The sequence below is a fragment of the Passer domesticus genome, chromosome 10 (genome assembly GCF_036417665.1).
Source record: "Passer domesticus isolate bPasDom1 chromosome 10, bPasDom1.hap1, whole genome shotgun sequence".
NCBI classification, from domain to species: Eukaryota; Metazoa; Chordata; class Aves; order Passeriformes; family Passeridae; genus Passer; species Passer domesticus.
This window is the reverse complement of record NC_087483.1, coordinates 8488845-8505052: the sequence shown is the minus strand read 5'-3', so window position 1 is coordinate 8505052 and position 16208 is coordinate 8488845. Positions and strand designations below refer to the sequence as shown.

General features: G+C 42.3%; 1 protein-coding gene across 19 annotated transcripts in view; it reads right to left on the bottom strand.

The window, feature by feature from the left end:
• IKZF2 (IKAROS family zinc finger 2) overlaps positions 1–16208 on the bottom strand; it is a 117426-nt gene that overhangs the window by 11852 nt on the left and 89366 nt on the right. For all 19 annotated transcript variants that reach the window (XM_064433613.1, XM_064433622.1, XM_064433621.1 and 16 more), the window contains 2 exons: positions 10798–10935; positions 3136–3279 (listed from right to left, as the gene is read on the bottom strand). In XM_064433613.1, coding sequence (XP_064289683.1) covers positions 3136–3279; positions 10798–10935 — 282 coding nt within the window. The remainder of the gene's footprint in view (positions 1–3135; positions 3280–10797; positions 10936–16208) is intronic.

Here is a 16208-nt window from a genome sequence, read left to right as displayed (position 1 = left end):
GCTCCAGCCTCCCATGAAACAGTGCAAACTTCCCAAGAGGGGCCAAAGAGGGAGTGGAGCAAGCTCTAGGAGACAAGTGTGTCTGGTGCCCACTGGTGCCTGTCACCTGCTCTGGCCTCCTGTGTCATTCTTGTGTTTGGATAAAGAAGTGGACCTGGTGAGGGTCTGATCCAGCTGCCAAACACGCTGTCAGTCCTTTGTAGGCTTTACAGATCAAGAAATATTACCCATCCTTTATGGGCTACTTGCATAAATGATGCAAACCTTATTTTGATTCCTTTCATCATCCATGTTTAGTTACTCCAGCACAGACAGCAAAGAAAGCTGTAAATTGCCAGTGACCTGAATTATTTATTCCTTTAATTATGAACCAGTTCCAAAGATGTCAGAGCCTGAGAAATGGAGTGTGACAAAAAAAAGCAAAATAAATGATAACATGGGAAGGAGAGGGCGTAAAACGCAGAGCTCAGAAGTAACCAATAAACAATCCAATAGCCCAGTACAATGTGGTTTCCAAATTAAATTCCTCTTTAGCCAATTCTATACTTAAAAATCAGCTAATCAGACCAATCATTCTGAATTTTCATTTAAGCTGTGCTCAAAGTCTATTTATCCTTGCCCTACATTAGTGAAGTAGAAGAAAAAAACTTTCTCCCCTCTGGCCATATGACATTCAAATAAACCCCGAAACAGGTATTTGAAGCTAGATCAAAGCACACAGACACAGCTGTCCTGTGATACCTGTAGTTCATCTCATCACGTACCTAAAGCAGCTGCAGTGCTGGACACTTGGGAGAAAGCTACAAGAAACCTTGGAGGAAGCTGTTCCAGCATTTCCCCCTGGGGAAGTTTCTCCCTGACCCCCATTAACCAGAAGCTGAGTGTAATTTGGCAGCTGGCTGATCTTCATCTGTTCTGAGACGCCCGTGTATTTTTAATTCTTACTCTAACAACCATGGTCTTATCGTAAGCCACATAAATGTCTCCTTTTGCATCCTGCCACTTCTTAACCTCGCTGACATTCTGAGAGGAAGCTTCAAACTCCAACTGAAAATATGTGAATTTGCTTCACATGACCAGCCTGAAGACGGCTGCTTTTAATTTAACTGGTGTCTGCCTCTTCCTCACTGAACAAGAAGCAAAATGAAGTACTCATACTCCTGCACATCACAAATTTTACTTTCTCTGGAGTGTGCCTCCCCTATTTCAGCTGGTTTAGTAAGACTAGTACCTCAAGAAAAGATATATAACCAAGTCTCTTACGCAGAAATGAATTAATTCTCTTTGCTGTATGCTGCCTCCTTTCCTCCTGAAAATTCAGCCATAGGAGAGACTGTGGTCCATAACCACAGTCCCTTGGAGATTGCTGATCAGAAAGAGCAGTAAAGCACTGATAGATGTAGCATGCAAAGATTTTAGCTTATGCTTACATGACCTTCTCATAAACACCATTAAGTTGTTTTGGACAGGTGCCATGCTTGCAGTATGCACAGGAAAATTTCCTGCAAGCAACAGAACCATTACACATTCTTCCTGATAGAGCTGAACAATATTTAATTGGGGAGAAAAGGGGAAGAAAAGTGATGTCATGGTGGAGGGGAGGAAAAAAAAAGCAAGGCAGCCAAGTGAAGACTGCTGTTGTTCTACCTAAACACTGTGATGCCACTAAAGATCAGAAAAATAAGATATGGTAAAAATGAAAGAGGGTACTTTTTATCCTACATATGCACAGTGATATGTTACGCCTATAGAAAAAAACTGATTAATCAAACAACAAAGTAGTGTAACCTGCTGAAGAGAATAATAATGTGGTATAGCATCTCTCAGGCAAATATTTCCAATCAGTAAATTTACCTCTGAACACAAGAACAACATATGGTCAACGGTGCATGAGTGGACAAGTAAAATCATCTTTCTGGCCTAAATATATAACAACATAGGAAACACTGATGTCTGCCAGCATTCCCCACGTGGGATGGATCATTGCTGGCCTAACCTTGGCTCAGCTCTGATATTTGGGAATGGTCAGCTGACTGAGAGCAGCCAGGTCAGTGTGTCAGTCCCCCCAGGTGAGCTGCTGCACACTGCTGGCCCCCTGCTATTCCAAACCATGCAGCTTACTTACAGCCACCTTCAGGGGTGATTTAACAAATCCATCTGAATCTCCATTTAGCTGAGGGGCAACAATTTTTCTAAATGGCTGTGCTAATTACTTACAGTCCTGTGATGCTCTCTGTAAGTGTCCTTAGAGTAGGCAGAATGAGACACCCTTAAGTTCTGTGTGACTGCCCTTCAGGGAGTGAGTGTGGAAAACGCCTCTTTCGTGACTTCAGAGTCTGACACTTACCCCAAACAACTCTCTGTTCCAGCTTCCCTCCTAAGAAGTTTTACATTGCTTCAGTAGAAGTAAAAAGAAGCTTTAAGTTACAGCTCAAACCAAGTAAAATTCTCCATACTGTCACCTGCTACAAGCTGAATAATTTTAATATGTCAAGACACAAAACAAAATATGAATTCTTGACCTGGGATTCCATAGCTATAACCAAAAGCCACCCAGTGCTGTTTCTTATTCATGCATTAATAAGTTTATTGTGTGCAGAGTGCTGCACTTGGAGCAAGAACAACTTCTTCCAACACAAGGGATGTGATTTACTTCCTCATTCCAGTATTATCAGACCAGTTGTTGCCAAGTGTCAGGAATTTAATACAAATTAGAAATCTTAAGATACTTGTTGTTTGTTTTTTTAACACATATGGAGACAGATAATTATATGACAGTCTTAGCTTGTTTTTGTTTTTCTGGAGCAAGGAGAGGAAAGATGACAAGTCTAAATCTCAAAAGGGCTAGAGAGAAGTTTAAAAAAAACCAATCAAAACAGTGTTAAGTAAAAAGCTCAAGGTTTTCTGAGGCATTTTTGTGATAGTGGACTTCACTTTTGAATTCTCTGGACTGGCAAAATGAATTCAATAATTATCATGATTTCTTGCTGTGATTTAACCACCTCCATTGCTGTATCAGAACCAAGTTGTGAGAGTGCTACTTTTCCCCTTGTTCTTCTGGCTATCAGAAATAGCACATAACCCCATAGCCATGCACTAAAAAGAATAAAAGAAAAAAAATCATTTCCAGCTTACCCACAAACTTCTGTGGGGTGGAGCTTTTACGCTTTCCCATGTTGCTTGTCAGCTTCTCTATAACAGCAGGTCTCTCAAAAGGCACCACAGAAATATTGTTGTCCATCACAGGCTCTTGTTCCTTACAATCTTCCAGAGCAGGTACTACATAAAAGAAAACAAAACAAAAAAATTGTATCAGACAGGTCTGGTCTACAGACAACACAAATAATTTGAGCTCTGCTGATTGTGCAACACAACATAAAGCAAGGTGTGAGAACACTTTGGGCATCAAGACAGCAACCACCTGTCTTGAGCCACATTCACAAACCATCTCTGCTTGGGAATATCTTATTTAGCAGAACCCCATATTGAAGCATTTATAAAAGGGCTTGTTTTGTTTTGGGCACTCAAGATCACCAGTGAGGAGAGGACACTTTTGAAAACTCACTCTGTTGGTGACATTTTGTGTTACTCTCTCTTCAATATGGTCACCTGTCAACAATGTAAATCTTTAGTTCTCATTCTTTGTGTACTCCCTTCACACATACAGCATAATTACTCTTAGTATTATCTTTTGCACTAATGATTAAACATCACACATGGCATTGATGAGGTGTGTTTGCTGGGCCTGGCTGTGTGTTCCCTAAGACAAAGGGTTCTCAAATGAAGGATCAGTTTGCTAAAGCATATTTCCTCTCTTCACATTGTAATGAGACTATAAAATCAACACATATTGTACTGGAATTGCAAGATTCACATCACATGGAAATTCCCTGCAGAATCAGACACAGAAACTACCCATTTTTTGATTAATATTTTATCCCCTCAAGCACAGATCCAACAGTCTGCAAACAGAGGTTTTCTGCATCTCACTTCACACCATCAGGGAGCAGGGATCAGCAGGGAGCATTCCTGTGCTAACTACATCAGGGGGAATGCTCATACACTGTATTTGAGACAATACCAAAAAAATCAATAACTTCTTCTATCTTTACTCATTTCACTCCTATCATTTGTCAGTTTAGGGAAAAAGGTGCTAAAGCTAAAAGTTAGGAATCGTACAGGCTTCTAACCAGGGTAGTGAGCCACTTGCTCACAGGGCTTTATATCACTTGCTGATACAGCCATTCTTAAGCACCCACAAAGTACTCTGGCTTTGTTGAGCATCCTCTTCTAATCATCATCTTCTAATCAGTGGCACCAGACTGTGGATCAGGCCTGGAGAGCCCCAGCCATTTGCAATATCTATCTAAGTGTGTAGCTCTGCTCTGCTGTTATCAGTTTAATACCAGGCCTAATTGTCCTGCATTCATCCTCAGAAGGCAGCAAGAAAAACCTGAGAGGGATCAGCCATGTGCTGATGGGATGGTTGGGGTATAAAGAATGGATGGCAGAAAAACAGAAACTGGGGGTTGTGGCACAGAGTTCCTGGAGTTTGTAAACTGAGAGGAACCCATTGCATTCTGTGTCTCAGATCAGGCTCCCAGCAAGGGGCTGGGTATTGCAGAGGTGGCAGAGAAGGCCTGGCACCCTCCTGCTCTGCCAGCCCTCCTCCAGTCTCTCACCATGGCAGCCTTTTGTGTCACAGACACCTTCTCCCAGACAGTGCCACAAATGAACTCCACCAGCCCACTTTCCTCCCGTGGAACTGCACTACCTTCAGGATCCTGGCATGGAATAATCACCCCCCTGCTCCTAAACACAGCTGTTTGCTAGCACATAATACACCAAAAATGGGGTGATAAAAGCCTTGTCTCTGCCTTCTTTCTAGTAAGGAAGAGCAAATACCAGGCAATTACAAAACAGAGTATCTGCTCAGGTGAACTTCTCAATTCAGACATCCATAATAAGAAAACATGGCAATTTATTCATTTGATTCCATTTGTGCCTCTGCTGCTATGGAAAGCTGAGTACTTTGAGGCTTAGAATCTACCATATGCTGTAAAATGATTTACTCTGCTGCTTTTTTATTTGTACAGGATGCTCCCCCTGAGAAACACAATGGTTTCTCATTTACAAGGCAGTCCTGCTGGCATCACTGAAAGGGAGGAGAAAAAAGCATAAATATAAATGAATCTAATGTTGCAACAAAATGGGATGCAGTGTTCAAGTGACCTAATTAATGCCCAGTGCAGACTGGGAGACTTGGAATACTTTAACAGCTAAGGGTAAAGTTTTAAGGTTAATTAAATACTGTGCTTGGTCAGGAGCTATCTGCACTACTCAAGTATTTACCAAGGAGATTTAGGCAGAAAGAAAAGATGATGTCTGCTGATTTTCACTGGGAATTGGTCTCTGACTGTCCTTTTTGGCTTGCCCAGGCTCAGTGGATACAGGGTGTGAATCCCAGGATGTGACTACCAAGGGCCATGTCCACCCAGGTGCCACTTCAAGGATGTCCAGCCCTTGGTGCACAGCACACACAAGGCTGGTGGCGTGGTACAAGGTGCTCAATCCCTCCTAGGAACACCTGTGCAAAGCATCCTGAACCAGTTCAAAGCTCCTGATTACTTTAAAAGCCATCTGAATAAGCCCCAAATGTAGTGACATTTGTATGGTCTTATAACAATTAAGTAATAATGAAATAATTCTGCTGCTGGGCATATGTGTGTAAAATTTCCTACACATAATTTGAAACCTTTCTTCCATGAAAAATGAATAGTGCTAAAAAAGACATCTGCTCTTCTCTAAGTCAGGCAAAAATCCTGCTTGGACTCATTTTAAACCTAAAATCATCAACAATAAAAGCATTTTCTTTTCCATCTTTCATGCTGAAGGTACTTTTTCCCACCTCAGAACCCAAATCTATAATCCAGGGCACTTCTCTTTTGCAACAGAATCACACTAATATTTGTGTTATGATGGAAATACATTACCAGAGTGTGTTTTGTTATGCAGATTTCCTGGGAGAAGGAAAAGAAGGAAATAGTCTAGTTTCTGAAACCATTTAAACAGCAGGCAAAACCGGACCAAACAGATGAGATGTTCCATTTCAGAAATCCAAAAAGTTAAATATCACACTGACAATTCTAGATACATTAATTTTCATTTCAATTTAAAAACCACACAAATAAAGGACACATTGATCAGCCTGCATTTTTTTAAGGAAAAACAAAACAAGAAAGAGGGAAACCAAACTGATCACACACAACTACCAGTTCTCAACAATCAGCTGCTCTGTAGTAGAAGCTCGTGTACACATTTACTCAGCAGCAAATGCAATTCCTTTTTTGTTGTAGTACATCCTACTTCATTACCTTGAACAGCTGACAAGATATAACTAGCTCAGATACAGCAGCTCATTTTATGCTGAGCATTTACAGTCTCAGCTCAGGAAGACTTTTTTATTCTAAAAATCCAACTTCCAGCCCAGGAAAAGCCCACGCCTGAGTATGTTTCTGTTCAGGGATGTTCTTCATCAGCTACCAGGGTGTGCTGCTGGATTGCCCAGGGAAGAGTTCACTGCCTCTGACACTGTCAGTACTCAATTGTAATTAATACAAAGTATTGTTTCTGAGCTAAACTCTGAATTCATAAACTTGGATAGTCTTCAGAACAGTCTTTCTTTTCCCGAAGACATTGTTTTTTCAATCATAGCGAATATCTTTAACTTTTTACTTCTTAATTTGTAAGAAACCACATGAACTATTAAAAGAGTTTATGCTGTAATTGTGAGGAAAGAATAGGGGAAAAAAGAGAAGCAAAAAAATTACCCAGTGTGTGTTTTGCTGATAAATATTTTGTGTGCAGACACCAGACACTGGGCTAAGTCTCAGCTGGTATAAATTAGTATTACTCCATCAACCTCAATTTCCTTTCTGAGGCTCACAATATTGCTATTTAAAAGAAGTGTGTGTGTGCAGAGAAATGACAGGAAATATTCCCATGGACCCTGGTGGGAAGTGTCCTGTGGGACCAGCATTTTAACGATGTTTTAAGCAACTATGTAAGAGGGAAAGACACAAGGCCATTGTGTGTTTTATGTGGAGCTGGCCTTTGAGCTCACACAGCCCAGGGCTAAGCTTCTTTCTCCTTCTCCTGAAAAGAGTACCCTTCTCCATTCCTGGAAGAATTTCTCTGGACTTTTGGCTTTGTGGCAGTGGAGAAGAAGACATAAGTGGGTGCAAACCATAGCTAGCCTTCAACATTTCTGCCTGTTCTTTCCTGCAAAGGGCATGTTCTTGGCATGCAGGGACTGTCCCTTTTGTCACTCCCAACACACTGCGAGCTAGGAGACTGCAGACTAATTTCTCCTTCCAGAGCCAGCACTGCTTAGCTGAAAAATTTCAACAACAAAATCATGGGATCTCTCTTGCAGCATCTGTCCTGCTGAGCAGGGAACAGGAACACAAGGAGGGGCAGCTCGACAAACTGGCACCCTGCAAGAGGATGGAGCAAGACCCAGACATTTGTATATTCCTACCCACCCCCAAAAATTAGCCCTCCTTCCTCCTCTCTTGTTTCCCCTTGTGGCTTCAGTCAGGTGATCTAGCCATCTGCAAGACAGAGATAATTGAAAGCACCAAAGTAGATGTCTGTGGCTTGCCTGTAAACTGATGGGCTTGAGCACAATGCTTGAAAAAAATCCAAACCCTCTAGGGGCTGCTTCCAGTTTTCTGGAACAATTAGTCTCTGCAGAAATAATTTGGATCAATGCTTAGTGTTGGCCAATGCTGATGTTGTTAAATCAGGAGGAGCAGGATACTGGTAGGGAGGAGAAAATCCCCACGTCTCCCTGTTCTGTGTGCAATGGTGAAGCTGTGAGCAGGAGTCACACCAAAACACACTTCAGTGCTTCAAAATGCCCAGCAAAAACAAAACACTAAGTATTTGGAAAGAGAGTTAGGAAAGCACACCCCAGTGGGATGCAAATAAAAGTCTCCAAAACATACTCTAGTCATCCTCAGGAATATAATTTCCATGTGTGACATGGGGGACAAGGAAATGAACACAGCTTTTTCAGGGTTAGTATAAGACCTAACATTAAGCTGAGTAACCATTTTTGTACTCTTCCCTGGTGTCTTTACATCCCAGGAAAAAGGACTTTGCTGCAGACCTCTACAGGCTGGTGCCCATGACCCTCACGCTGAGCTTCACTGCTGTGAGTGATGCTGGGATGGGAGCTGAGATTTCTGACTGCTCCCAGCTGAATCTGGAGCTCCCTGTCACTGTCTGTCCTCACTGTGCCCTCACTAAACAACCAAACGAAGACACTGGATCAAACATGCCCTGAAACATTCACCAGGGGAGGCACAGACATATTTGCCCGGAGGAGAAAGAGGCACCGGTTGAATTCAAAGTGCTGCTTTAAGCTAATTTTGTTGGGAAAAGTGAAGTGGTTGTGTGAACACTTCTATTTTAAGCCCAAGCAAAGCCAGTCAGGCTGTAAATAAAAGAACTGTCCACCTGGGATTTGCACTGGTTTAACTTCAGGTGGTAGAAAAATCAATGCAAGGTCAATCACTGCAGCTTCTTTGGGCAGACAAGGTTAAGGACTTACCCTTCTTGTCATGGCATTAGGCAGCTTAGAAAAAGCTTTAGATTTCCCCAGAAATTTTAATTAATTTAATTTATTATTTTAATAAATAACTGTCTAATAAAACCGGACATTGAGCAGCCTTTGGGAAGCTCCTCCACAAGAGGATCTCAAACATCCTGGCTGTCAGAGCTGTGGGCAGGCTCCTGTTATTCCCTGAGGCAAGGCTGACTGAAGGCATCCCTCCTTGCTTAACAGGGCAGGCACAAGGAGTGGGTATTTTGTTGGGAATCAATTCAGTGCTTCAACTCCTGCCTAACTGACCAAGCCCACCACAGGTACTTCCACAGAGCAAAGCCCTGAAATTTGCCTTTTCACTGAGTTTTACCAGAAAAAAGCCACCTCAGGCACATAATCACTCAATATCTTTAAAACATCCATGACATTTTAAATGTTGACTTTAGTCTCCAGGGTATCTACAAAGAGAGCAATTACTTAATAGAGCTGTATGAATATTTTGGCAATTGCACTAAAACTGTCTAATGTGCCTTTATAGACTTAAATTGGTCATGAGAAAGTAGTATTTAAAAATTTTGGAGATTTCTGTCACCAAAATATAGCCTATAGTAGCAATGCTGAAGAGATTTTATTTCTGCTTGCATTTTCAGGGTTTTAAAAATTATTTTACAGAAATTGTTTCCAGATTAAGTCCTATGTCTCCACTTAGTCAAGATAAGCAAAACAGTAAAAAATGGAAGTGTTCTTTTGCCTTTTCACTTTTTGAACACAACTAACTTTTTTTTTTTTCAATTTGTGGGTATATGACAATTTTAGATTAAAATTGAAAACACTCACATTTTATATTTTCTGAATAGGAAAAAATTTTAAAGTCTTTAAGTATTAAACATCTAAAGACAACTTTGAAAAGTTAAAAGAAGTTCAGTTTTAGAAGAGCTTGTGAGACACTAATTTTGAATAAAATTATAACTCTTTTTGGACAGCTACCATCTAGCATTTAGTGCTACAGATATGCCTTCAACCCTGAAGTCTGAGACATTATGCTCATTATCCATACTAATAGCTCCAGAAATTTCTGAAAACAAATTCACAGAGTTTGACATTTCTTGCTTTCAACAATCTTTTTGGCAATCTTCAGTCCTTATGTATATTAACACATGCAGTGTTAGTTAACATACTAATACCAGCAAATGTAAATGCATACAAACATTTTTTTTTTTTGTTACAATTACTTTTTACAACACTATTGAATCCCATTCTGCTCTAGAGATTTTTACATCCATCCCTCCCTTTTTTGGAGGCATAAGATAGTATTACAGAGGGTAAAAATAATGACTTCTGAATACCTCTGCCATCCTTATCTTTTCTAATTATCACTCACTATCAGAAAGGAAGGGGAAGAGAATCATACATTTTACACATGGCTTTGACTCCCAGCATAAGAAGGACATGGAGCTGTTGGAGTGAGACCAGAGGAAGCCTCGGAGGTACTCCAAGGGCTGGAGCTCCTCTGCTGTGGAGCCAGGCTGGGAGAGCTGGGGTTGTTCACCTGGAGAAGGGAAGGCTCCAAGGAGACCTTAGAGCCCTTCAAGCACCTAATGGGGCTCCAGGAGAGCTGGAGAGGGACTTGAGACAAGGGGTGAAGGAACAGGACAAAGGACAATGGCTTCCCACTGCCAGAGGGCAGGGACAGATGGGACATTGTGAAGAAATTCCTCCCTGCGAGGGTGCTGAGGCCCTGGCACAGGTTGCTCAGAGAAGCTGTGGCTGCCCCATTCCTGGGAGTGTCCAAGGCCAGATTGGATGGGGCTTGGAGCAACCTGGTGTATTGTAAGGTGTCCCTGTTCATGGCAGGGGGCTGCAACTGGAGGGTCTTTAAGGATCCTTCCAACTCAAACCATTCTATGACATTATTTTTTGGGTAATTTTGAACAGGTGACTTGGCTTTATTTTCATGTCTGCATATGTTCACATACTAAAAAAGTGAAATAGTGACTTAATATAAGCACAAATAGAGCTGTTAAACTGGACAGAGTGAGGATTTCAGCCCATCTTTTCTCCTCCTGCCTGAGTGTAAACAATCTTTAAGACGGAAGCGATGTGAAGAAAGGAAGAAGAAGAGATGGAAAGAAACCCGCACGAGCCGCTCCAAGTCCGAGGGAGCTCCGGAGGCGGCTTGCACCCACCATGGTGACTCATGACCTGCCCAGCAGCCTCCAGACTGACATTCTGCAGGTAGTTGTGGCAGCGTTCCTTGTGCTCCTCCAGAGAACTGCGCTGCTTGTAGCTCCGGCCGCAGTAGTTGCACTTGTGAGGCTTCCCCACTGCGGAAAGAATGAGAGCATGGGGTCAGATCCACGGCAGCCCGCTTCTGCCATCACCACAGCTCACACCTCCGCCGCAAACAACTCTTGTGATGGAAACACACCTAAGAAAGGTTACTCGAGCCCCAGGTCTTTCTCCCAGGCCCATTTTCCCACCGCACACGCCTCCTCCCACCCGCCAGGTGCTTTGCCCCATCCGTTTTTCACACTGACGCTGTATCAGCAGAAGGAAAAGGAGGCGGCCTTGGTGGCAAAAGCAAATAAACAGATGCTGAGGGGGGGAAAATACCAACCAGCTGAATCACACCCCAGCACCAAGTCTCGTGGGAAAGAAACTTCTGAGGCCTTTGGCCCATGGCACAGTTGCCGTCACAAAAATGAGCTGCCCCAGTGGCCTAATTCTTCTCCCAGCTGTGGGGAAACCTATTACGTGGCTCAGAGCTCTTTCATTGAGAGCACTTTGCCAAAATTACTCAGGGAGGGTTGGAAAATAAATTGAAAGTAACTTTGGTAACAACAGTGTTACGTGCCAGAACTGAACAACCACCAGTAATTCACAGAGCAGATATTATTAAAAAATGCATGGTATAAATACATATACATAAAAATACAGACGGCCATGTACAATGAAAATCAAGCCAGATGAATACAAGGCATAACTCAAGTTTTTAATCTTTTTCATTTTGCTCAGCAGCATTAAGCACAAACGGCAAATGCTTCTTAATACACGCAAAACCTGGCACCAAATTCTCATAAATTATATCCATTTCATAGTATGTCATTAAGAAACCACAAGAATGGCCTAGCCCAAGGCCAGAAAGCTAGCCAGAAGGTATTTTGCCAAGTGGTGCTAATAAAGGCTTTTAATATAATTTAAACTTGTAGAACATGAACATTTATCCTCTAATAACTAAAGAGCTATTAAGTCAGTGCTGCAAGTCTAGTAAAACACCATTGGCTGCAAAATTCAGAGCTGGCTGAGGGAAGGGGAAGGTCAAACTTCTTCCAGAGTTTTGAAAATCTTACGTAAGAATTTTAGTTTCTGGCCAAAGAATTTGAGAACATCCTCTGTTGGGTAATCTACATGTTTCTATTGGGTTTGTCCCAATATTGAAAGCTTTTCACAGTCATTTACTTAATGAAATCTGAGCTGTACTAATTGCAGCCAAACTGCATCGTCACCACTGGGATGGGGGAACGCAGGGAAGCTGTGGGGGAACAGGCACAGCCAAGAACGAGCTGGGCAGAGGGCTCAAACATGAAAAAAGGAATTTGATGAAAAGAACATGCTTGCAGAAACTTTCAGCTTTTCCCAAAAGTTTGTATGCACATTTTAGTGGCACAACCAAGTTTTCCAGCAAGGGGGAAAAAAACCCCCCTGCTTTTAGTAAGTATCCAAACTGTGGATTTCTTTGTTTGGAGATAAGGCTTATCCTCAAGAAAGTGTGTCTGAGACCAAAGAGTTGTTGTGGCCCTCATTTTAGTTTGCTCACTTGCTTTCACTGTTGCCATAACTGATGCTGGTAATGGAATTCTCAGTGGAGGCCCAGCGTGAGACTCATTATCATTCCCAGAATAATTGCCCTTGATGTGAACGATGTGGATCAAGCCCCGGCTCTTAAACATAAACCAGCCAGTTCATTCTGGAGGCACCTTTAGGAAAACACACCAGAGGTTCCCCAGGATGGAGAGGCTTCTATAATCACCATTACAATGCTTCATTGTGCATCTAGATGGCATCAATGTCTGTCACTCTGACACCTTCATTAGAAGCTAATGTGGTGTCTAATAAAAAAATCCAGTGCAATGGAAGGAATTATGTTAACTGAGCTGAAGCAGGGCTGAATTAGCCCACCCAGTTTGGCTACACTAAGCTATCAAGCTACTTAGATAAACTGTAAGACACAAGGAAAAGGTGTGATTGCTTACAGCTATTTTAAGCAGCTACAATTAATTACATTATTATAATTTAACACAGAGAGAAATATTCTGCTACAAGCTCGTATTATAAAAAAATTAATAATTAACAGTCAAAAAAGAGGTTTTATTAGATCTCTTCAAATGGTTGTTCCCTGCATTGCAACCATTTCAGTAACTATTCACATAAAACATGGCAGAGCTTTTCCAACGATATCTCGGATGGTCAGCTACCCAAATTCCATCAAATTTGAACATTAATAGAAAGGATAAAAATTAATGATAAAGACATGATCTCTACAGGCAATATGGGATTTGAGGAACATAATTCCTCAAGGAAAGGAATAGGCCCTGTACACACTTTCTCTTCTCTGGGGGAAAGATAAAAGAATAAACAACATGTGGCAAATGTTGGTCATGTTGCTTAACACACAGCTGCAAAGAATGAAGCTTGTGAGCACCAGTTGAGTAGTATCAAGCAAAACTCCCTTGGGTTCATTTCCTAACTCTGTCCCCCCTGGCTCTAGAGATGCAATCACATCGTAGCCCCAAAGGCGTAAAATATTACACTATAAAATTACACAGAGATTTACACTATAAAATTACACAGAGTGACTGGCACTTGCGTTAAAGAGCAATTGATCAGGTCAGACCACAATGGAATCAGTTCTGATAGCAGGAGTTTGTGTCACCAGCAATTCTCACAGCCCGTTTGCTAAGAGGTTCAGCGAGCTGAGGCAGCAATTACAGTCAACATTTTAGAAATTGCATCATTGTGACAAATGTCAAGCCACTGAAAGAGCTGCAAATATCCCCTTGTATTCTCAAAGAAGTTAATGACAAAAAAAAAATGGAAGTGAATGTAGCCAGTGGGTGTACATTTCTGTGTATTTCATATTACCTGATAGAAAGCGGTAAAAGCCTTTTAGAGAATCCAATTTCGGTGATAATCTCAACAGCATACTTTGTTCCACGTAAGAACCTGACATGAAGCCACATGACTGACGAAAAATATTTCAGCCTTTGTCAAATACTTGAGTGTAGGTAAACAGCGATATTCAAAATTTGCCCCTAAAACATGTAGCTCAGACTACTGGGCATCAGCACTCTGTGACTAAAGGGCATTGACTTGAGGGGAAGGAGTCCAACAGCACTACATCTACCAAACCCCTCTCAAAACCCCAAGAAATGCCTCTCAAAACTGCAGACAGAGTTTTTACCACAGAGAAGAATGGCTCTTTCTATCTCAGAGCCATTTTGACTGTGAAACCACTGCAAGTTTGCTTGATTTGAAGCTGCCTTCTCCAAGATCCACACGTACACGGACACCACATTCAGCATCACACACAACCATCTCTTGCCAAGCAAAGTCAGGCTGGAAATGCCTGGTTTGTGGTAATTATTCTGTTATCAGCTTTTCAGGATCAACAATCAGATAAAAAATCACCGTCACTTATTCTCACAAAAATGACACGGCGCAGTCAATGCAAGCAAGCCCAAAAAACTTGAGAAATCTTCGATCTGTTGTTGAACTGGGAAAGACCAGAGTGCTGGGCAAAACCCAGTGGCCACACCTATGAAACAGCCAACTTGAAGAACATAAAAAACCCACTTTATATTTCTTACTGAAATGTCAGAATTTCCACACATTTAAGCTTAGATTTGGACAGATGACAACATGGCACAGAAAACCCACAGTGGAATCTCAGCCTCAAATGGAAAATATTATGACAGTCACAGTGAAAAAGACATTTAAATTTGAAGTACAATTTTTACCCTGGAAACAGGTGAACCACTCATCAAAATTCACAGCAAAATTGATTTTGCTTGTGAAATTAAAACGCTCATGTGGAGGGAGGAGGGGAAAGAGGAGGAGGACATAAAAGCAAGGTGTTTCTGAGTTAGGAATACTTTGAGTCCTGTGGGTGAACTTTGATAGCTGGGAAGTCTGCGTGCAGTGACGAGATGGTGTAACTCTAAGGTCAATATTCAAGACAGAAAGCAGACTTGGGCCTAAGGAAACTTCTTTACAGTCATAAAAAAAGGTCAGTGAAAGAGCCCTCAAGGCATTCACAGAGCATTTTGCTCTCAAAAGAGATGGGAGTGAATAGCAGAATATAAAGTAAGTCAAAGGAAAACAACAAGGCACCCCAGGTACCACCTTGCCATAAGCATATAAAGAAAGAAAGGCTTATGGAATGAGTTCAGAGCTGCAGTGCACTTCAGTGAGCTAAAATCCTGCCTCCCTTAAGAGCAGTGACAGTAACCTCCCTGTTTTGGGCAGCACATTGTCCTCTGCAGCAAAGCAGAGCAGAATTCCTCCTGTCCATTGGCTCGTGTCCATGGCCACAGCTGGAGCACTCCCACGTCCTGCTGGGGCAGGGCTGGGCATGGCTGCCTGTGTGACGTGGGCTGGCCCAGTCCAAGGAGCAGAGAATTGCCCCAGATTTCCATTGCTCCTGCTCTGTTGCCCATGGTATGGAGCCAGCCAGGATTTTTGCCCTGCATGGCCATCTGACACAGCTACTTTTGGCTCAGACCAAGAGACCCTCTGACAGCAGTGCACTGATGGGGACTTCTGTAAAATCTGAACTCCTGCTCAGCCCCAGCGCCCAGAGCTGGAGCAAACATCAGCATTCTCCAACTGAGGTTTCCTGGAGCAGTGTTAAAGTTAAAAGGTTCTTTTGAGCTGATACTTCACAGAATGAGCTAGGCTGGAAAAGACCTTTGAGATCATCAAGTCCAACCTGACTTAACTTCACCTTATCAAATAAACCATAGTACTGGGTGCCACAACCAGTCTTTTTAAACACCTCTAGGGACAGTGACTCCACCACCTCCCTGAGCAAGCCATTCCAAAGCCCAATCACTCTTTCTGTAAAGAATTTTTTTCCTAATGTCCAGCCTGAACTTCCCCTGGCACAGCTTAAGGCTGTGTCCTCTTGTCCTATCAGTGTTGCCTGAGAGAAGAGACCAATCCCCACCTGACCACAAGCACCTTTCAGAGAGTTCTAGAGAGTAGTCAGGTCTCCCCTGAGCCTCCTTTTCTCCAGTCTAAACAACCCCAGCTCCTTCACCCACTCCTCCACAGGTCTTGTGTTCCAGATCCCTCACCAGCCTTGTTGCCCTTTCCTGGATGCATCTGAGCATCTCAACACATCAGTGAGTCCCCCATCATAATCATAACCTTTACTAATTCACTAATTGTTCCCTCAAACTGGAAGGTGCCTAAGTGAAGGGAACTCTTCTGCAGTCACACAGTGCCTACAAAGCAGCCCTTTGCCTTGAGTGGGACTTATCAGAGCACAATCAGCTTTAACACAGAGGTAGGAAATCTGATTTAAGGCACTGGGTTG